This window comes from Stegastes partitus, unplaced genomic scaffold (assembly GCF_000690725.1).
Source record: "Stegastes partitus isolate 25-593 unplaced genomic scaffold, Stegastes_partitus-1.0.2 Scaffold2, whole genome shotgun sequence".
NCBI lineage: Eukaryota > Metazoa > Chordata > Actinopteri > Pomacentridae > Stegastes > Stegastes partitus.
In genome coordinates, this window is record NW_007577733.1 from 2292000 (window position 1) to 2313291 (window position 21292).

At 39.2% G+C, this 21292-nt stretch overlaps 3 protein-coding genes across 4 annotated transcripts; 2 read left to right on the forward strand and 1 right to left on the reverse strand.

Annotated features, from left to right (window-relative positions):
- The first annotated feature begins 339 nt into the window (after positions 1 to 339).
- On the forward strand, positions 340 to 6746 carry gla (galactosidase, alpha). The gene is made up of 7 exons (XM_008276161.1): positions 340 to 523; positions 3222 to 3396; positions 4223 to 4397; positions 4675 to 4766; positions 4929 to 5090; positions 5856 to 6053; positions 6208 to 6746. Exons 1-7 carry the CDS (start codon positions 363 to 365, stop codon positions 6538 to 6540), a joined length of 1296 nt encoding a protein of 431 aa, XP_008274383.1. The 5' UTR covers positions 340 to 362; the 3' UTR covers positions 6541 to 6746.
- A 133-nt stretch (positions 6747 to 6879) lies between these two features.
- On the reverse strand, positions 6880 to 10214 carry rpl36a (ribosomal protein L36A). The gene is made up of 5 exons (XM_008276173.1): positions 10114 to 10214; positions 9324 to 9429; positions 9172 to 9239; positions 8235 to 8357; positions 6880 to 6960 (listed from the first exon to the last, which is right to left on the reverse strand). Exons 1-5 carry the CDS (start codon positions 10114 to 10116, stop codon positions 6940 to 6942), a joined length of 321 nt encoding a protein of 106 aa, XP_008274395.1. The 5' UTR covers positions 10117 to 10214; the 3' UTR covers positions 6880 to 6939.
- Positions 10215 to 10645: 431 nt separating this feature from the next.
- btk (Bruton agammaglobulinemia tyrosine kinase) lies at positions 10646 to 20898 on the forward strand. Of its 2 annotated transcripts, XM_008276194.1 has the most exons (19): positions 10646 to 10698; positions 13797 to 13848; positions 14105 to 14263; positions 14398 to 14502; positions 15075 to 15156; positions 15332 to 15457; positions 15527 to 15591; positions 15679 to 15866; positions 16329 to 16391; positions 16583 to 16637; positions 16759 to 16838; positions 17159 to 17286; positions 18333 to 18404; positions 18575 to 18746; positions 18951 to 19170; positions 19325 to 19389; positions 19473 to 19591; positions 20116 to 20273; positions 20385 to 20898. In XM_008276194.1, exons 3-19 carry the CDS (start codon positions 14123 to 14125, stop codon positions 20454 to 20456), a joined length of 1911 nt encoding a protein of 636 aa, XP_008274416.1. In that variant the 5' UTR covers positions 10646 to 10698; positions 13797 to 13848; positions 14105 to 14122; the 3' UTR covers positions 20457 to 20898. The 2 variants fall into 2 exon arrangements, with proteins under 2 accessions (XP_008274416.1, XP_008274409.1); XM_008276187.1 differs by lacking the exons at positions 10646 to 10698; positions 13797 to 13848; positions 14105 to 14263; positions 14398 to 14502 and having other exon boundaries at positions 14655 to 15156; positions 15542 to 15591.
- Positions 20899 to 21292: the final 394 nt, after the last annotated feature.

Below are 21292 nucleotides of genomic sequence, written 5' to 3' on the forward strand. Positions count from 1 at the left end.
TTGTCAGTCACTGGAGGAATTTCATTGGTAATGATATATTATTCAAACTGTTTACTTACTTAGATGATGTATGAAAGTACCTGCTTTGTAGTTTTCAGGAGGTAGTCATCACCTTATCACGAGATGTCACCTGACTTCCCATATCGTTCACCTGACTTGTATATTGTTCACCTGACCTCAGAACTTCCTAGTTTGAAGAGAGCGAAACGTGATTGGACGGCTACAGACGCGCTTGGATTCTATTGGTCCGGACTCATGTCAATTATCCAGAGGGGGCGGGCCAAGTACGTTTTGAATGAGGAAATAGATGCGGACACAAACACGGTCGCTTGTTGTTACGATCAGCACGAACAGGGTCGAAAATGTGCAGAGTTGTGTGTCTCCTCGCCTTCGTCAGTGTGCTGGGTCTGGCTGCCGAAGCGCTGGACAATGGTCTGGCGCTAAAACCAACCATGGGCTGGCTGCACTGGGAGAGGTTCATGTGTAACACCGACTGTGAGGGAGACCCTGACAACTGCATCAGGTAAGATGATCCGTCAGCCTGCGGTGATCCGGTGCAGTCTGACGTGTGTGTGAGTTAAAAAGCATTCCTACTAGTGCTGCTTAAAGCAACACATCACCTCAATACTCCCACAGACATACATGCACACATAAACAGATAGAAAAGTATGGCTTCTTTGTTAAATCACATACAGTCGTCCTCAAATGTATTCATACCCTTCCATTAAAGAAAAGGCAAAATTCACAATAGTCACTCAAATAACTAGAAACTGAAAAAAGTAATAAGAAATAAAAATTTGCTAAATTATCATTTAGTGAAATGAGACATTGCTTTTGAATTGTAATAAAAAAGAAAAAAAAAAAAAAAAAAAAAAAAAACCCGACAAAACAAAGCACAACACTAGATTACAGTGAAGGCATCAAAGCAAAGGGCAACAAAACAAAAGATGACGAGACCCATCACACCAGGCTTCTTTCCTCTCCACCTCACCCTCATCCTCTTCTTATATATAAATCTCTGGAAAAACAAAACAAAAAAAAAGTCACAAGATTAAAATACACATTTTATATATAATAACACTTGTGAAAATCAAAACATATCACAGACACAACGGGGTTTTTTTCTCCTTTTTTCATGAAAGGGCATGACTAAATGTGAGGACGACTGTAGCTGCTTACCCCACTGTATGGAGGTTCACATTTAGGTTTTGCTTGGATGGTACCATAACAAGCCAAATGTAGTGGCAAATTAAAGACAAAGAAGAACTTGATAAATAATAATAATTATGATCACTAACTGTATGTTAAGCCTGTCTTGAAATTTGTGAAATCTTTATTTAAGAACAGAGAAACTCATTAAGAGAAGCTGTCATAAGAAAGAGATCAGACACACAACAGTTGTTGACAGCTGATTTAATTTGCCTTTTATTTGTTCGTCGGATTCAGGCGCAGCGAGACACTGATGTCTGAGATATTGGTGTCAACAAGTAATGTAAAAACTGAAATTTGCAGAGGACTTCAAAAACAAGCAACACAAAAGCAATTTCATGTTTGATTGCGGTGGCATAAACAGGAAATTCTGTAAGGTAGCGTGGTAATTTACAAGGATTGACTGGGCTGATTAGGGAAGAAAAAGACAAAAAAATAACACCAGTGATAAGAAACTAGGTTTTAAAGAGGAAAAATATACAGAGATAAACACAAATAAACAGACATAGAGTTGCAGCCATGGGTGTAGGTTTTGTTTGAACATTGGGTGTGGACACTGAAAGCAAAAGCATCTTGGTGTACTCCCCCAGGAAAGTGAATATAAAAAACTTAAATTCACGCATTCTGGTAAATTTTAATGCAATAATCTGTGCCATTTCTACAGAAATTTATGTTGGAAATGTTTTAATTTATGTAAAAGAACACAAAATTCACCAAGCACCAGGTTACAATTTTAAATATAATGTATAATATTTCGCAGTAAGGAGCTCAGGCATTTTGTATTGCTTTCAAACATTTATTCTACTTTAGATCAACTTTTCTCATTTAATATTATTCCTTCATGTCGTGTGTTTAGACAGTATATATATATATATATTATATTATATTTGGTTTAAGTGCTTTGCCTCTTTCATGTTTATATTGGAAAGACAAAAGCACATGTTCTACATTTTGAGGGAAGTCTGAATCCCCCTAAAATCTACATCTATGGCAGCAACAAACAAGTACCTCATTATCAGTCAGACTGCCAGTTTCATTCCTCGATTAATCGTTTGGTCCTTGAAGCATTAAAACTGAGGTGTTTATTTTGTTTGACTAAAAGCCATTTTACTGTAGGTTAAGGGAATGCAAGAATGCAAGCTGATTTAATAAGCTGGAACCAACCAATGTTTGGCATTTTTGCTTAAAGTCTTTTGTAGATTGAATCCCTAAAAGCTCATCTCTGTGAAGCAAAGCTACACATTTACATTTTTTTCAGTTAAAATATTTCCTTCCTGCCTTAAAATGGCTGAGAGGTATTTCTGCTCTGTTGCTGTAGAATGTGCAGATGAAATCCCCACCTCTCTCTCCATCCACCTCTCTCTCTCTCCCTACATGCTGCAGCTCGAGCACACCAGCTCACCTACAACTTGCTCAAACGCTTTAAAACTACAAACCAGATTACGATTCAGAAGAAGAATATGGATGCGCAAAGTTCCACCCAGCATGTTCCTTAGGTTTGTTATTTATGAAACCTCTGAAGTGTGAATAAAAATCCCCATATGGACATGTTAACAAGATTAAATATGTAATTGTAATTGGAGGTGAATATTTTGAAAACGATCAAAATTGTTCTGCAGTAATCCACTAGAAGCTGCGAGTTTAATTCAGATTTTTCTCATGATCATGAACTGTTAAGTCGTAAGTGCAGATTAACCTATCCTATTTTCTTTCTTTGATTTTTCTTTAGTGAATGCAGATACTATCTGCAAAAATCTAGTTTTCTGATTTATTTTGGACACCCTCCCTGTGCACAGCAGATTTTTTTTCTAGCCAACAAAGCACCAAATGTCAGTCTCTTGGATGCGTCTTAACTGTTGTATAACTCAGCGATGAGCGGCAGCTCGTTGTTGCAACAATTCCCTTAACATGTATATAGTTGTGTGTGCCATATTGCAGTTGCACATGACATTGAACACTGGCATGTAACTGATGCTATCGGCCCCGCCTGTCTCCTCCTGTTGCCCTGGCAGTGAGCGTCTGTACATGCAGATGGCAGACATGATGGTGAAGGAGGGCTGGAAGGAGGCCGGTTATGAGTACGTCTGCATCGACGACTGCTGGCCCTCCCGCCAGCGCGATGCCCAGGGCCGCCTGCAGGCCGACCCCAAAAGATTCCCGAGGGGCATCAAGAAACTGGCCGACTATGTGAGTAGCAGGTATAAAAGAGGAATGAAAACTCTGAATGTGAATATACTATCAATGCCATAATTCCTCCACGGACATCAAAGAGAAAGAGGTTCAGAGAGACTTAAGGAAAGTGAGAAATACTTAAATATCAGTTTCTTCACTTGCTTGAAGGAGCAAAATGAGAGAATATGTGATTGCGATATGACCGATTTTATATTTTCCAGTCTTTGAGCTGCATTATGAATAGCATATACAGTTATGTAATGACAAACTATTTCATATTTACCACATATTCAAACTGATGTGATTATATGGGATGCAGCGTTACAAAATCATTCATGCACAAAGTTTGCAAATGTTAAAAAGTTCAAGAAGCTCTGGTTAAATAACTTGAGGAGTAAAAGTGATTACACAGTCAGATTACGTATTCATTATACATCCATCCAAGCAACCCTGCAATTATTTACATAATGAAGGGGAAAGGACCAGATGTGGAACCCAGGTCTCAGATTTCATACGTGTAGAAATGCAGCACCTGCAGCCGAGGGGGATACGTGGACGGTCTCAGGTAGGAGCGTGCTGCCTCTTCGCTTCACGATGGAGAGAAGCTGGAAACCATCATGACAGGCTGATTCCTAAACCAAGGCTTCACATGCAGGGAAGCAGCACAGACAGCTAAAAAGTGATGTTCACCAGGAAAGGGATATATTTAGGCCCACTAAAGCAGAGCAGTGTCCTGTACTCGGAGCATCTAAGTTTTCAGCTGTGTAACATCGCCACCTGCTGGTGTAAATATTGCTCATAACATGAAACGAATTAATTTGAGTATTTTTTCTGCCTTTAGGTCCATTCTAAGGGTCTGAAGCTGGGTATCTACGCAGATGTGGGGAAAAATACCTGTGCTGGATACCCTGGTAGTCTGGGTTACTATGAGACAGACGCTCAGACTTTTGCTGACTGGGGAGTGGATCTGCTTAAATTTGATGGCTGCTATATGGATTGGACTTTGCTGGGAGAAGGTGAGCTTTTAATTTAGAATGGAAAACAAATCAAACATTGCAGTGCTAATGCTAATCCCCACGTAAGCTGCAGATATAATTCCTGATTTCTGCTAGTTCACCTCACATAATAAGGCCATATGAGATCTTGTAAAAGTCTTCTTGGACTATTTGACTTTAAATTACGTCTTTATCACTCTTGTGGGTCCATTTTTGTGTTTCTTCTTCCCTGAACCTTATTAGTCTCAGTAGACATAATGATGTAAGAGTTAACTACTTGTTGTTTGTCCTGGTTAAGGCTACATAAACATGTCAAAAGCACTGAACAAAACTGGAAGAAGCATCCTGTATTCCTGTGAATGGCCTTTGTATGAGTGGCCTTTCAGAAAGGTGAGAGAGAACTACAACTTTAATTTTTCCACACACATTAATTAATCAGTTTGTTTTTTTTCTTGCAAGATACTGCAAAAATAACAGATACTTACTGAGCATAAACTGCATGACCCTACATTTTGTGTTGTGCGACATGAAAGAGCATCTCTTTGCCTGCAGCCCAACTACACAGCCATCCGTGAGACATGCAACCACTGGCGCAACTTCAATGACGTGTACGACTCATGGAGCTCTGTCAAGTCCATCTTGGAATGGACTGCTTCTCATCAGGACATCATAGTGCCCTCAGCTGGACCCGGGGGATGGAATGACCCCGATATGGTACTCTGCTCTTCTCCAGCTCTTACACGCTGCTCTCTTTGACCTCGGACTAAGCACACAACCAGAGGCCTTCCAGCACCAGGCTGTTTAAAATCACTTGCCAATAGCTGTGTTTTTCAACGACAACGAAGTTTCTGTTTCTGAATCTGAACTTGAGGTCAACTTGCATATGAAGGAATAGCTTGACATTTTGGAGAAATGCACTTCTTTGCTCAGATGATCTGATCTGAGAAGATTTATTCCACTCGCATATCAATACACTGAAGATGGAGCTACAGCCAGCTGGATAACTTAGCGCAGCATAAAAATTGGAAAACTGGAAGCACCTTGGAAGCAAGAAAATTCACCTGCCAGAACCTCAAAACTTCACTAAAACCACAATGTATCACGTTTACACTTAAATCTTTGTGCAAATTTAATAAAGGAGATATAGTGTAACCCAGTTTTACAGGTAGAATTTTTTCTACCTTTGGACAACCAGACCAACTTTTCCAAACCATGAGAACATCAGTGGGATCATTTCCCCATCTAATAGTAGCTTATTTCCCAAAATGTCAATCTATTCCTTTAAAAATGCTAATTGCAATAGTTGAGGGTGTTTGACTTCAATAGCCTCGAGTTAAATGCCAACATTAGGTTTTTCATTCCCATAAAGAGGCTCAACTAAAAACTACCTACATTTCTTAATAACCTGCTGCACAGGCAAGTGTCACAATTCCTGAATTTCTAAATTTACATATTTATGACACTGGTCTGTTTTTCCAGCTCGTAATCGGAAACTTTGGCCTGAGTCACGACCAGCAGGAGTCTCAGATGGCATTATGGGCCATCATGGCAGCCCCTCTGCTCATGTCTAATGATCTAAGGAACATTTGTCCTCGCTCCAAAGAGCTGCTGCAGAACAGACACATCATTGACATCAGCCAGGACCCAGTGGGCAAGCAGGGTTACCGCTCTGCCAAGGTGGGTGAGAGGCAACTCAAGGGCATGATCACCTCCTGTAGCGGCAGCTGTCAGTACTTATGGTATCCTGCTTGAAAAATGCAGATGAAATAAAAGTGCCAATTAAAGTTATGGAATAGTTCTACCCATTGCTAAAGTGTGACTGGTTCTACAGGTGGACAGCTTTGAAGTGTGGGAGAGGCCCCTGTCAAAGAACCGTCTGGCTATCGCTGTGCTGAACAACCAGGAGATCGGTGGTCCTCGAGGGTTTGTCATCAGAGCTGCTCCTGGCTGGAAGATCTGTGACCCCAAATGTAACGTCACGCAGATCCTGCCTCAGTACAAGGAGATGGGTGTTCAGACTCAACAAAGCAAAATGGTGATATCTGTCAACCCTTCAGGCACCGCTCTGCTGACTGTCACTCCCTTCAGCAGTGACTTTACAGGGCTTCACAAGTTGCACTGGGAGAACACGTCCATCAGACACAAGCACGGCACCATTTTATAGTCCTCTATTGGTTATGCACTTTATTCTTTGTTCCAAATGGGAAAATGTTGATCCTTCAACTTTTTAAAATGGTTTTGCTTTCATGAAATTGTGTATAAATTCAAAAATGGGATGAGTTTTATAGTCTTGGATTTGCTTGAATCGACACTGATGGGAACAGTGTATCTGCTGCTTTTTAACATGTTGAATAAATCACTGGAAAGTAATTGTTGCACACTTAGTGTTGACTGTCTAGACTAGGCTGCTTAAAGGTTAAATTACCATAAGAGACGAACGCTGCATCTCTCACCTCTAACAAGAATAATGGAAAAGGTTAAAAGGAAGGACTTTACTCGAAAATATGTTTTCAGACATTTATTGAAAACAGCGACAGCTTCATCCATAAGACTGGACGACAGTTTAGAACTGGATGACCTGGCCCTGTAAGAGAACGGAGAAAAACAGGTTAAGTTCATGGTTCACTTTAAATTCCTTAATGAGGATTATGGATGACTTTTGTATTGTAATTGAATCAAATAGGTTTACAGATAATCTTCACATTCACTGGCTTTGTTCACTCTATTCATCCTGTTTTAATGTCACAAATGCAGCCCCATGACCCTGTTCTGCTGAAGGAACATTTTTAGTGTATCTGCCTACAAGCATATAGCAAAAAGATTTAAAGCTATTATACCACTTAAAGTGAAAATATAAAGTTCAATTCCACAGTTTTAGGTATAGGATCCATGTCAAATACATAACTCACTGCTATAAAGTAATCAAGAAGATAGGTTTAGTTTATCAGGATCAGAATAGGCCTTTGACACATCAATCACCTGGTTTTTCAACAATAGTTTGATTGTTTTTTCTTTCTTTCTGTTGTCTAGGAGTGTAGCATTTTAGATCCTCACATTGGTTTCAGTAACTGAACCAATACAATGACTACTGATTTATTCTGAACATACAGATAAGTTTAACAATAACCACTTTTATACCAAAATCAAAAACCTTACAGCCAAACCAGCAGCCTTGCTACAGATAATGGAGACTGATGGTGTTCCACATTTTACTGATGTTTGTTGTCTGCATGATGTACTCTGTGTATCAACAGTGTGTAATGTGTACATGGTACACAATGCAGTCCAAATCAAACAGACACCTGCTGAATCTTAAACAACGTAGCAGATCAACATTGCTCTCGTGTTTATTAATTCCTGTCACATGAGTCCTAGCAATGTAATTCTCAATCACACAAAAAATCCCCCCAAATATTATGCAATAAAATGTGCTCTAGTCAAAATACCTTTAACTACTATGAACACTGACCAACAAACATTTGTGAAGAGTGCACTTACACTTTAATCTTATTATCAGGTCCTGCTGTCTATTGTGTTGTCTTTGCTTAACCACTTTCTCTTTTCTTTCTTACATGCCCTCTCAAAGTGTGTGTTAAGGGGTAAAAAAAAAAAAAAAAAAAGGCAGTAGAGTCAAAGAATCAAGTTTTGCCAGCTAAGTTTCTATATGTCTTTACAGTTCAGTGAACCATTTTGCCCTTTTTCTAATCATTGTTTATCCTAAGATTTTTGGGACAAGTACCACTAATTCTGGTGCAGATATTTCTGGGAGTTAAGATGCACTACAAATGGTGCCCATTCAATACACCAGGAGAAAGCAAATCTGACCTTACAATTACACACGACATAAGTCATTCTTACCTTTCTCTTCTTGTCACCACCCAACTCGAAGTGCTTGCATCTCTTGATAGCCAGCATTCTCTTGGATCTGCAGTTGGCCTCCACGCACTCAAGCCTCAACACAATTTTCTTTGTAGTTTTAGCCTGAAAAAATGCAGACACACAAATTTCAGCATCAATATTGCAATGTGCATATGAGTAGTAGTCGGTCAAATTAACTCAAACACTCCAACCCCAATGCTCCAACTTCTTTACTGCTTGATAGAGGGAAAATTTGCAGTTCTCACTTTCACTGAATAATCTACAAGATATGGCTGTCAAATAGAATAGATGGATATTTATCTGTCATACTACGCCCAGCATGAAAAAACAACAGCTTAACACTGTGCAATGAAATTGTCTTGTTTACACGCGCCCATGTATACATAATTAAAAAACATCAATATATTAACAATGGAATGTCACGTAATCAGATTTAAAGGTTCTCCAACAGTCTTGAGTTTGTTTGTTTTTTAACTTTAATAAATAGATAGTTGTTGGCATGCAGTCTTCATGTGTGCACAGCAAAATGAGACAGGAACCAGACAGACGTATGGAAAAGGAAGATTTGGTTTCCAAGTGAAATGCAACATCAGTTATGTTGAACATTGGAGCTACAGAAAGGATGCTGATGCCCAAAAACCCATTTTGTCACCAGAGTCTTGCAATTGTCAGCTCAGGGCAAAACCACTAATTTGACAAGATCTGAATGCCAGCCAAGACAAAAAACTACTTTGGATGCCTCATCCTAAGTTACATCATATTAAAAAAAAGGCCCTTTTGGGGGTAAATGTTTGACTCCCCTGTGATATCACCACAATCCTTTGTTTGTTTCAAATAGCCATTAGTGTCATGTAATTAGAATGTGTGTTTGTACACATCACAAAATATATCACTTAAAAATAAAAGTTGGGGTTACCTTTTTGCGGAAGATGGGCTTCGTTTGACCACCATACCCGCTCTGCTTCCTGTCGTATCTCCTCTTACCTGCAGAGCATTTACAGTTTAGCAACAACTCACTGCATTCACACATCTGGAATTCACTCATGAGCATAAGGTCAACATATTCACCCTGTGCATAGAGGGAATCCTTTCCCTTCTTGTACTGGGTAACTTTGTGTGGTTGGTGCTTCTTGCACTTTTTGCAGTAGGTCCTGCGGGTCTTCGGGACGTTCACCTGCACAACAAAGATGTAACCCTTTGAGAATACTTGTAAAACTAACTCAGGATCATTCACATACAAAGTCCCTGGCATATACAGCTAAGTGACGAGGAAACAGCCGCTGAAAACAGGCCACACTGGTACTGATAACCAAAGGCTAACCGGCTAATCTGAGTACACCTGAACTGTGGTAACAACTAAAAACACAAGAGTCACACGAGTCAAGCTAAACCATTATGAAATATGACATCATAGGATGGAAAGGTTATGCTTATCGGGCTAACTGTTAGCACTCCGCTCAGTGTTAATGGCTGATGTCTGCCAGCAAGCTAACGCGTTAGCATCGCCGCTATACAACGTCAGTCGTGTAAATATGCGATTCTGCAATAATGTGAAACAGTAACGTGGTATTTGAAATTAGGGTTATATTTTTCTAGAGATTTAAATTCACATTTACTTAGAAGAAAAGCCTGTTGAAGTGGAAACACCACGAACAGCAGCATTTCGATACTAACATAGCAGCCATCACTGAAAGCCAATTTTAACAGCGTTAAATGTACAAACGATGGCTAATACTGCCATCGGTGCGTGTATCCGAACATTATCTACATATATGAGCTAAACAGTTGCATAAATATTTTTTCAATCGCCAAGATTGAGTTTGATTTTTCAAAGTGTATTCAGGCAATCGTTTCATACCATGGCTGCGCCCCGATGCAGAGGAAAAGAGGAAGGATGAAGCCGGAAGCAGTTCTTAAAGTGGAGCTGAGCGATGAGTGGCCATGTCCGCCCCCTAGCGGCTGGAAGCAGCAGGAGGACAAACACCAAACACTCAGGGACATCAGTTTTTATGAAAATACAGTTAAAACGTGCAGTTTCAAATCTAGGCTTTGTAAAACACACCGAGCAAACTTTCTAATGTCTGCCTACATTAGAGTGGTAAGTATGTGCATCTTTTTCACCTGCAATAGTTAATGGCAGTGGACCGAAGAAGAACAAATCCCCTAAAATAAAAGTGTCACAATAGAGCTATGTGCAGTATCCAAATGGTTTAATGTTTAGCTCGCTTCCACTTATCACCAAAACTGTCCAGGGGGCTGATATGAAAATGAGCAGGAAGAAAAAGGGGAAGTAAGCAGAGTCGATTCCTCTCTGTGGGTGTGTTTAAGCTTCTTGCATCACAGAGTATAGTCACATTTTATGAAAAGCGAGTTACTGAGGCAAAGGTTCATGCCACCACGTCAAGCCTCAGCATCTGTCTGTCTGATGCTTCTGGGTGTCTGGGTAAGTGACAACGCTCTTAGGCTGAAAAGTCACAAAGTATTACTAGCCATTTGTTCGCAGAAGTATAAATGACAAAGTCTGTGAAGGCTTTTTTGAAGAATATGGACAAAAGTAGTTGTAAGTGTCATGTGCAAGTACTTCACTGAAACTCACATATATTCGGTTTGCATGCATTTTTTGATAAAGTGTGTGTTTACAACAAAACTACTGATTCATAAGTCGAATCATAGTGACATTATCTGCTAAAAGTCAATGTTATATCTGTTGTTGAATGTTTTGTGGACACTGATGCATCACTGTGTTTCCGCTGTACTTGGCAGGGCTGAGAACTTCTTGCACATTTTTCAGCATTTCATGAAACTACATCTTTCAGTGGCTAGCTATATGGCGAACTGATAAGCAGATAGTAGTCTTGTGCGGTTACCTACACTATTGTTTATTACATGATTAATGTCGTGCATGGACCTTTTATACGCTGCATGTTTTCCTAACACATTTACATCATAGGAAATTCTCACACTTACATATCTTGACAACTGACATCACCATTTACTGCAATTTTGAATTTATTTGGTAACTTAATGTGTGGAAGAGTACACTTTGTGATGAGAATAACTCTTATGACTTGACTCTCTTTTTTTCACAGTTTCTCTCACACACTTGCACAAACCACTTATCTGTCAGGAAACATCAGGAAAGAGAGCATCTTGATAGGTCTCCATTGAACCATGTCTTTGGTGATATGGGTTATGTGTGCTGTGTCACAAACAGTGGATGCCGTGCACTTAAATAAGTGCCTGTTATGTTAGAGCATACTTTTATCAGCATCTAGAATTATTTCTGTGCTAATTCCCTGCCTTTTCCCACACATTGCTTTGACACGCAGTTACTATATTGCGCGCATGTACGTTGTGTTGAGTGTACAGACTATTTGCTGCTCACGCTTTCAGACACCCACAGCAATAACACAGGCTAAAATATGTACAAATACCTATTCTCTAGTAATTAAATGGTTCTGTGAGACTGAAGCAACTACTTCTAGGATGTTTTTGTTGACTAGCCAAGTTGCACTGTGTTGTATTATAATGTTTCTGTAATAGTTTTGGGCACTTTTTTTCCACATTTATCCCTGACAGTGAACTGGAGAAATGAGCACCTGACAACTTCAGCCTTAGAAAGTGAGAAAAAAAAAAACTTCTCCACACAAAGTGTTTAAGTATTTTTGTGTAAAAAGGTGAACATACTATATACTTGTCAGTGGTGAGGTGACATGTAGAGGCTTACAGACAGACATGTAACATACATTTTAAATATGCAAATAATAGATAACCACATTTGATAGAGAGATACTGTCAGGTAGAAGTGCCGCAGGGCACTGGGTTTCTTCTCCCTTCGTATTGCAGTGCAACATTGATGCAACTTCCCTATGAGTTTGTCTGTGTCAGCCACCATGAGTCAACTCCCTTCAGAAAAGACAAAAAAAAAATCTCCTGTTGGTAGCCATGATACATCGAATTATAGCTGCACAGTTTTAGCTGACAGGCACCACTTGATCACAGCTAAAGACACTGGATGATACTATATGTGTGTGTTTTATCGAATATCAGAGTTTGTTGACCTTCGCTCAAGTTAGTGATGTGAGAAAACAGAGGTGGTGACAAATGAGGAATGAGTAAACAATGTTTCACAGAATAGGGAACACCGCTGTGTGTTTGTGACGGCACAAACAAAACCGATAGGTATTGTCAGTGTAGTGTGAAGAAATGTCACAGTCCTGGTGAGCTGGGAGCGACAGAAGCTTCTGGTAGTTGCTACAGTTACAGTTGAGATGATAGAAGGAAGTGCTCACAAGCTGAAAATAGGCTGAGCTGAAGTGCAAATGTATTTGACAGAGACTAACAGACGGTGAGCATTCAGCTGTGTGACTGGGTGAGTTTGAGAATTTGATCGTCCATATTTGACTGGACACTATGGTAGTGTGACTTTCTACCTTCACAGTGTACTTGTACTTGTGTTTTTGCTTGATGAGAACACATCTGTGAACAGTGCGCTCTGCTAAACGTGATCGTTACATGTGATTTGAGTTTTAGTTGTGCAACAGCTGCAGCCTTACTTGCTGTTTCACAGTAGCCTCTAAATCTACATGCTGGTGGATCTGTTGATATTAAATCAGTAAAAATCAATGCCTTTCAGCTATTTTTCAGACAGTAGTGGTGTTTTTCTTTCTGTATTGTCAGGGAATAATGCAGGAAACGCTTCATGTCTATGTTTCATTTTGCAAACTTTGTTTTCCTTGTACAGACTTTCCACTGTTGCCATCATTTAAAAGACATTAGTGTTTGTTTGACCCACTCCACTCTCATCTAGCTGTCAAGTGAATACTGGCCTTGTCTTGTTTTGGAGGTGTGAGTTTCATTTTTGCGCTGGTGGTTAGGAGGTGCTGAAAAAGAATGACCCATTAAACTGCCATGAATAAATAAGACAGCCTTTTTCATTTGCCTACTTATCTGACATGGTAGGTGAAATGCAATTATGTGTGCGAGTGAATGCGCAAAATAGAACAGTAGGCTTGTGATGGTGAGACTGGCATTTTATAAGATATGGCTGCCAGTAAACAAATTTCATTTAGATGTCATTTCTGCAAACACGAAATGCAGAAGAATCTACATTTTAATGTATTACATTAACTTAAGTTTGCTGTATTCATAGCCAAGTCCTGAAAAAGCATTCAAAATCACGATCATAAAAGTAACAGTGTGTGTCTCTTTCATTTTCAACAGTTAAAGTTAAATGAATCAGACATGAAATACCCTCACTAAAACTTTTCAGATGTAAGTTGTACTGTATCCTCTCATAACAAATGTGACAAAGAATAAATGTTTTTGGAACACCAATTTGTTGCCGTGAAAAAAGCAAACTGTACATTTAAGTCACCAAGATGATAACCAGGATATAATAGTTGAGGCAAACAGATGTGCCACAGGGGGAAATGTTGGAAACAGAGGATCTTGCTGGCATGAAAAGCAGGGCTTATGCAAACTACAGCTAATCACACACTGATATGTACTCACGCCGCATCTCTGTTGATCTTCTTCCAGGTCTGTACTCTGACCTGTTATAGTGGCATTGCTCTGACTCTATCAACAGTGGGTAGGTATCAACCTAAATTCTGTTTTAAAAAAGTAGCTTTCAGGGGAAATGAATACAGTGTTAATAATTCAGTGTTATGTGCAACAAAGCCTAAGGCGTCCTTGTAACGCTTAGCAAAGTGACAACTGGTGAGTCAGTCACAGCTTTCAGTCGAGGTGTAAACGTGCTGTTTGGTGGTGTTCCTCCACAAAGAAGCCAGGTGTTGAGCTGCTACCATGCTTTAAAAAGTATTAATGCAATACTTGTTCTCGTTCAGATCAATCCTGACTAAATCATGTCTGAAAACATACTGGAAGAAATCTTCATTAAGCGATCTCAGCAGAAGAAGAAGACCTCCCCTTTGAACTACAAGGAGAGATGGTTCATTCTCACCCAGGAAAAAATAGCCTACTACGATTTTGATTCCGACAAAGTGGTGCGTATGTGGCCCTGCAGAGAGCCTTTATTGAAGTAGCATTTGGATCAGATTGATGCTTGCTGGCACCCTTAAACAAATATTTTTTCTGTTCATCCCTGAGTTACCTAACTGTTTCCTCATCTGTCAAGCAGAAGCGAAAAAGTCTGAGAGGTTCGGTTGACATTGAGAAGATCAAGTGTGTAGAAACGGTGCAGCCAGAACCCAACACACCGCAAGAGCGCATGTATGCATTCCAGGTAGACATTTTGCTCAATTTACTTTTCAGACAGAGAAGAATATTTCACACTGTCCAGCGACTCTTTCCTCTGTTTTTGGAGATACATCTCAGCTCAGACTATTTAACAGCAAGGTAGTGATGTATCATAATATTTCTTTACAAGTGTAATACAACAATGAAGCGTTCAATAGTTTCCCAGAGTACTCTGTTAGTTTATTTAAAAAGCCTGCACAAGCTTGAAGATGTAACATGAGAGAGGCTTGAAACAGTGTTTTTCCTTGGCAGACAGAAACCCTCCAATCTACCAGTAGTTAATATTGTGAAAGTCCATTGTTAAGAAGTGAAACCGGCTCTTACACTCAGATGAACTTGGGGCTTTCAATGACAGCGCAGGTGTTGCCATTGTTATACGTTACGGTAGCAAGGGGAAAATGTGTGAGTTTGTGGATTTATGGTTTTAACTTTAGTGACGACACAAGCAATATATTCTGCAATACTATACTTAAGAGTATCACATGCACTTGCAAACGTTTTGACAGCTTAAGAGTAAAAATCACTCAATGTGTTGACGGTATGTGGATTTTGTCACAGGTAATTTATGATGAGGGGCCGCTGTATATCTTTGCTAAGACTGAAGAAATTCGGGCTCAATGGATAAAGAAGCTGAAAGAATGTAGGTATTTGCATTCAGATGTACACACTGTGTTTATGTGTCAGTATTTCAAACTATCTTATATTAGAGCATATCTTAACATTGTGTCTGTGCAATGGCAAAGCTATCTGTCTATGCAAATGTTGACTTAATGTAAATGTTGGGTGTGTATGCGTGTGTCCATATTTGTGAATAGTGGTGCGCTTCAACAAAGATCTGATGCAGAAGTATCATCCTTGTTTCTGGGTCGACGGGGCGTGGCTATGCTGCCAGCAGGAAGTTAAACAGGCTATGGGTTGCAAAGTGCTGGATCGTAAAAATGGTAAGTAGACTCCCTGCAGTTCGAAATCTGCAAAAAGCAACTGCTAAACTTTTAAATTAATCAATTTAGGTTTTACATCCAAAGAATCACGGCGGAGGGGATCCAGGAAACCTCTTCCTCCAACTCCTACAGAGGTATGCGCTCAGTCCTTTTAGATTAATATTCATCAGTTACAGACAATTCTGTACAATATTACATTCATCGATCGTATATTGTTTCAGGAAAAGCCTGGGCGTCCTTTGCCTCCACAGCCTGCTGAGCCACAAGGCCCCACTGTAGGCATGACGGTCATAGCTGAGTATAATTACCCACCCATGACAGCCCAAGACCTGGAGCTGAGGAAGGATGAGGAGTACACCATCCTGGAGATCTGCGACGCCAACTGGTGGAGAGCCCGAGACAAACATGGGTGAGCTGACCTAGACACAGAAGTGAGGAGCTCTAGGACCCAACGCAAAGCAATCAAATGTAAATTGAAATGTTAACAATCCTGTGTACAATTCTGCGAGCAGTGGGAAAAGTGCGGAGATTAAATAAATTTGAACAAGTGCATAAAAAGCAGGTGAAATACAAGAAATATATGAACATTTGTGTGTTTTTGTTATGTTTTACGAAATGAATTTATCAGGGGACTTCATCTGTTGTGCCATTTAAATTGGAGATTGGCAATATTTGATAGAGAATATTTTGATCCTCAGAATATCTCTGAATAATTTAAAAGACAGAAAACTGCATATAGTTCTCTAAGAATTTGTTGATGAGATGGTCCCAGTGTTGGTGAGTGCTTCATGGTTCAGCCAAGATGCTGAAATTAGTGTATTTGTGTGTGTAGATGTTATTTAAATCAACAATGTTATGTTTTCCTTTGCAGGCAAGAGGGGTACATACCAAGTAATTATGTTGTGGAAGCAGATAATGGGCTAGAAAAATATGAGTGAGTATGAGTACTATTGTTCTGTGTCAAAGGTGTTGGATTTAAGTCAATATTGTAAATGTATAATTTTTATATAAAAAGTTTAGTTCTTGGTTTTTGTCTTTACATCAATAAATTTATGATTGTGGAATTGATAAATGCTGCAAAAATAATGTCCAAAAAATGAAAGATGATTACATTTGTTTTCACAGCTGGTATTGCAAGAATATGAACCGTAGTCAAGCAGAGCAGCTGTTAAAATCTGAGGTAAACACTGACATACACAATGTTCCAGGAAAACAGATTTGACATGCTTGAGCAGCTACACATTAGTCGCTGGACAATATGCAAAACTTCTGAAATATAAGCTTTACCATTGTTCCCTCAGAACAAAGATGGAGGCTTCTTGGTACGAGAGTCAAGCAAGGCTGGGAAATACACTGTGTCTTTGCATACCAAGGGCGGCGGGTGAGTAAGCTCAGTGGTGTTAAACACTGATACCATTTATATAGTGTATCCACCGGCTCCAGTCATGTGTGAACGTATGAAAAGAAGAACTGTTTGTAATGAAAGCGGAAACAGTGGGCCACAGAGGGACAGAGCTGTAACTTATTCATGCAAAACCTGGACTAATCTTCCTGCTGAACTTTTTCCTCTCAGACTGAACTGCATTGTGGATAACACAGAGGAGATATCAGCCTCTTGTGCATTCATGATAAAAGATCCTGTATCAATGAAAAGCTGTTGACTACATCTACTGAAAGTTACTCTTGTTATTCTCTCCACAGGGAAACTAGTGGAAGCTGCAAACATTATAACATCTGCACCACCCCAAAGGGCCAATTTTACCTGGCAGAGAAGCATAATTTCAACACCATAGCAGAGCTCATCAACTATCACCAGCACAATGCAGCAGGTTAATAGATATGTAATGAAGAATAATTCCCTCATTTCAATTATCTCATATGTGTTATAGAATAAGATATAAAGTGGCCACAGTATCAGGACAAAGGAAATGAGAAAAGGGGGTAACACAGTAAAGATTCAAACTGAAACTTAGTGAAATCAACTCATGTTTCCTCTTCAATTTGATGTAAATATATAAGTTGGATTCATTTCAGATAATCTAGTAGATTAATGCAATAGCTCTGCAGATATAAATATCTAATAAAGAATATTTCAGGTTTGAATTCTCTGGTATTTATTACAGGATTAAAAAAAAAATGTAAATGTAGTCATAGTACCAGGAAAAGGGAAATGACTCAGTTGGGGGAAGTACTGTAAAACTTTACACAGAAATTTAGGTGAATCAACTAATGTTTTCTTAAACTTCTTCTTTAACTTCATGTAAATATTATAGTTTAATTCATTTCAAGTTAATTAAACTTTTTTATTGGTTTAGTTCAGACATTTGCAAAACTTAGAAACATGGCATGTTGTTCTTGAGGTCTTCTGACTTGAAATCATCAGTCAAATGTTTGTAGAATTTCACTTAATCAGTTTTGTTTTTTGTTTTTTTTTTAAATTTGTTTAAAGGAATCACCATCAGACCATAACCCTGTGTCCATTTAAGTGTCCTTGTTGTCTCTGTAGTGATTCTGGTGCAAACTGACTCCAGCTGCAGCTGTAAATTCTTCATGTTAAATCAAAAATTTACTCTTTAAACTTCTAAGACAAAAGTTGTCACAACAAGCTCTTTTATTTAATCTGAAATATGTGGTTCAATAGGTTTTTAAAAATCCTAATCGACAAACTAAGACAAGAGGTTTTTACAACAGGGGACATTTGTTGGTGTTAAGAAATGCAAATGTGTTTTTTTTTTACTTAACCTAAAATTTTGAGGTAGCCACTTCACTCATTTTTTATTCAGTTCTTTTTTAAAACATTTAATTAATGAGTTAAGTTTGACAGCAAAAGCAGCAAACTATGAGTATCGACCATCCTATCTATCTTTTTGATCAGGTATGGTTTGCAGGCTGAAACACATCGTATCTAACCGGGCACGGCCTCCATCAACAGCAGGGCTTGGTTATGGTAAGACTATGACTGTGCTTTCTATTATTGTGACTGTGGCATCAGTTGTCACATCTAACTTTCAGCCAAGAGCTATATAGACATGCCCCAAAATGTCAGACTTTGTTTGCAGTGGTTTTGTGGTTGCTGCAAGCATAAAATTGCTTCTCTGTTTTCTTGTGACGATTCAGGCGTGTGGGAGATCGACCCCCGCTACCTCACCTTCATCAAGGAGTTGGGCACTGGTCAGTTTGGGGTGGTAAAATACGGAAAGTGGCAGGGCAAGCATGACGTGGCCATTAAGATGATTAAAGAGGGATCCATGTCTGAAGACGATTTCATAGAAGAAGCCAAAATCATGATGTAAGTGCGACTAAATGAATCTTGATTAAACAGACTCTCCAGATTGATTATTAGTCCACTCACTGACCCCAGCTGAATATCTAAACTGTGTTGTTTTTGTGCCTGAGACTAAAAACTGATGTGTCACACTGAGAAGGGTAGTTCCTATCACCTCTCTGAGGAAAACCATAATACTTAACTTCCTTCTCCTATTGCTCAAACCAGGAAGCTTCGCCATGAGAATCTGGTCCAGTTGTACGGCGTCTGCACCAAACAGAGACCCATTTATATAGTGACTGAGTTCCTTTCAAATGGCTGCCTGCTGACATACCTCAAGGAGGGCCTGACGCAGCACCCGACAGCCGTCCAGCTCCTAGAGATGTGCAAGGACGTCTCTGAGGGCATGGCCTATCTTGAGTCACAGCAGTACATCCACAGAGACCTGGTGAGAGATAAAGATCTACTGTGTGTCGGTGCAAAACAAATATCTCCACAGTCCTACATCACTGTGTTGACACATTGTGGTTTGGTATTCGAAGGGAACACTAGAAGTTTAATGATTATGCTTAACTTGAAAGTGTTGTTTGTTTTATCTAAAGGCTGCCAGGAACTGCTTAGTAGATGGAAATGGCACCGTCAAAGTGACTGACTTTGGCCTATCAAGGTAAAATATAAAGCTATAACATATGGAGGGCACACTGATGGCTCATAGAGTCTGATATTTGAATCACCTTTCGCTGTCCTCAGGTATGTTTTAGACGATGAGTACAAAAGCTCAGCTGGTTCAAAGTTTCCTGTCCGCTGGTCACCTCCTGAAGTCCTTCTCTACTGTAAATTCAGTAGTAAGTCAGACATCTGGGCATATGGTGAGTATTTAATTGCATTATACTAGATTCAACGTTATTCTCATTGCACAGTGTGCAAGTACAGTTTAGCAAAAGAAGTGCAAAAGAAGCAGAAGTGCAGAAGAATCAGTAAAAGTGCAGTGCAATGTAAAAAAAAAAAAAAGTCTGGTGTAACAGCATTAAGAGCAAGTATGAAAGTGCTGAGATACACACAGTATGAGCAGTATTACCAGTATGAACGGTGTGCATAAGTATGCAAGATATATGACTATCCAAGATGTAGAAGTAATACTAGTTCTAGTATAACATATCCTAGCACAGTATAATACAGTATAAACAGAATGAACCGTATCAACAGATTGGCATGAACATGCTGAGTATATGATACATACTGTTGACTTTGATTAACTGTCAATTTATTAATGCATTTCTGGTCAATTATAAGAGTAATTAGTGGTTAAGACTTTACACATTATCACTTCATATCTTTATAAAGCATAATCACTTCACATGTTAATGGTTTATATATGTATATTCTTTATCAGGGGTTTTAATGTGGGAGGTGTACAGTTTGGGCAAGCTGCCATACGAACGCCTCAACAACACGGAAATGGTAGAGCAGGTGTCCCGGGGCCTGCGCCTCTACCGCCCCCAGCTGGCCAATGAAAAGGTCTACAGCATTATGTTAAACTGCTGGCAGGATGTAAGTGAAATCTGTCTTGCATTATGAGTCTCACTCACCTACAGACTGATGATGACACATGAAAAATATTTTCTGGAGCCAATCTCTGGTTTCTCTTTGTTTTGTTTTCAGAAAGCAGAGGAGAGACCCACTTTCCAGGAACTGGTGCTGACTGTACAGGATTTGCTTTATGAGCTCCAGTAGATCTCTGAATCATAATCAGTTTGGTCTTATTCCCACAGAGCACCATCTCCATATGTCCCTGGAAAATGGACACAATCATTAAAATAGTTAACAGCCTGAAGGTGGGGCTAAACAACCATATCTAGGTTCTCTTTCATGTGAATGTGTGTAAAGTGAATGTAACAGTTACTCATTAATTAGACCCACCACATTAATGGAAGTGCAGGGCAATAGACTAGCATTTAAAAGATGTATATTTTATTGAATGTTACTGGATTTAAAATGTGTCTGTTTATACTGTGTTGTGTGTATTTTATTCTGTGGAATCGTTGTGGAATGTAGACATCTTTGCATGTGAAAACAAGCTTTGTAAGACATATGTATTGCACAAATAAAAGCCAAGTATACCAGGCTTTGAAATAACTAACACATCATGTGAAATTAAAATGGCAGTCAAAACAGCTGAGAGACTTGTTATTCTCTTCAGTTTTTGCCAATGGTTTTCCATTTCCCCCCACAACTTGATAGTGTAATACCATGTTAGACAGTTTGGGTGGACCCAAATGGTGTCCAAACCCCACTTTCAAATTTTTCATTTACTAATTTTTCATTTACAAATCTTTCATTTACATTTACTATATTTATGAAAATGCAAAAAAAATATAAAAAATCTATCTATTTTTTGATGTAGACGATGGTTCTGTCCGGACCCGTGACAAATCTTTGATAAATTCACGAGAATAGATTTTCATGGAGCATTTTTTCCGACAATCGCGTCTAAAGACAGCTACTCAAGTTAATACGGCAATAACGCCACTCGGTCGAGCCAATCAAATCGTTTGGTTACCCTGCACGGT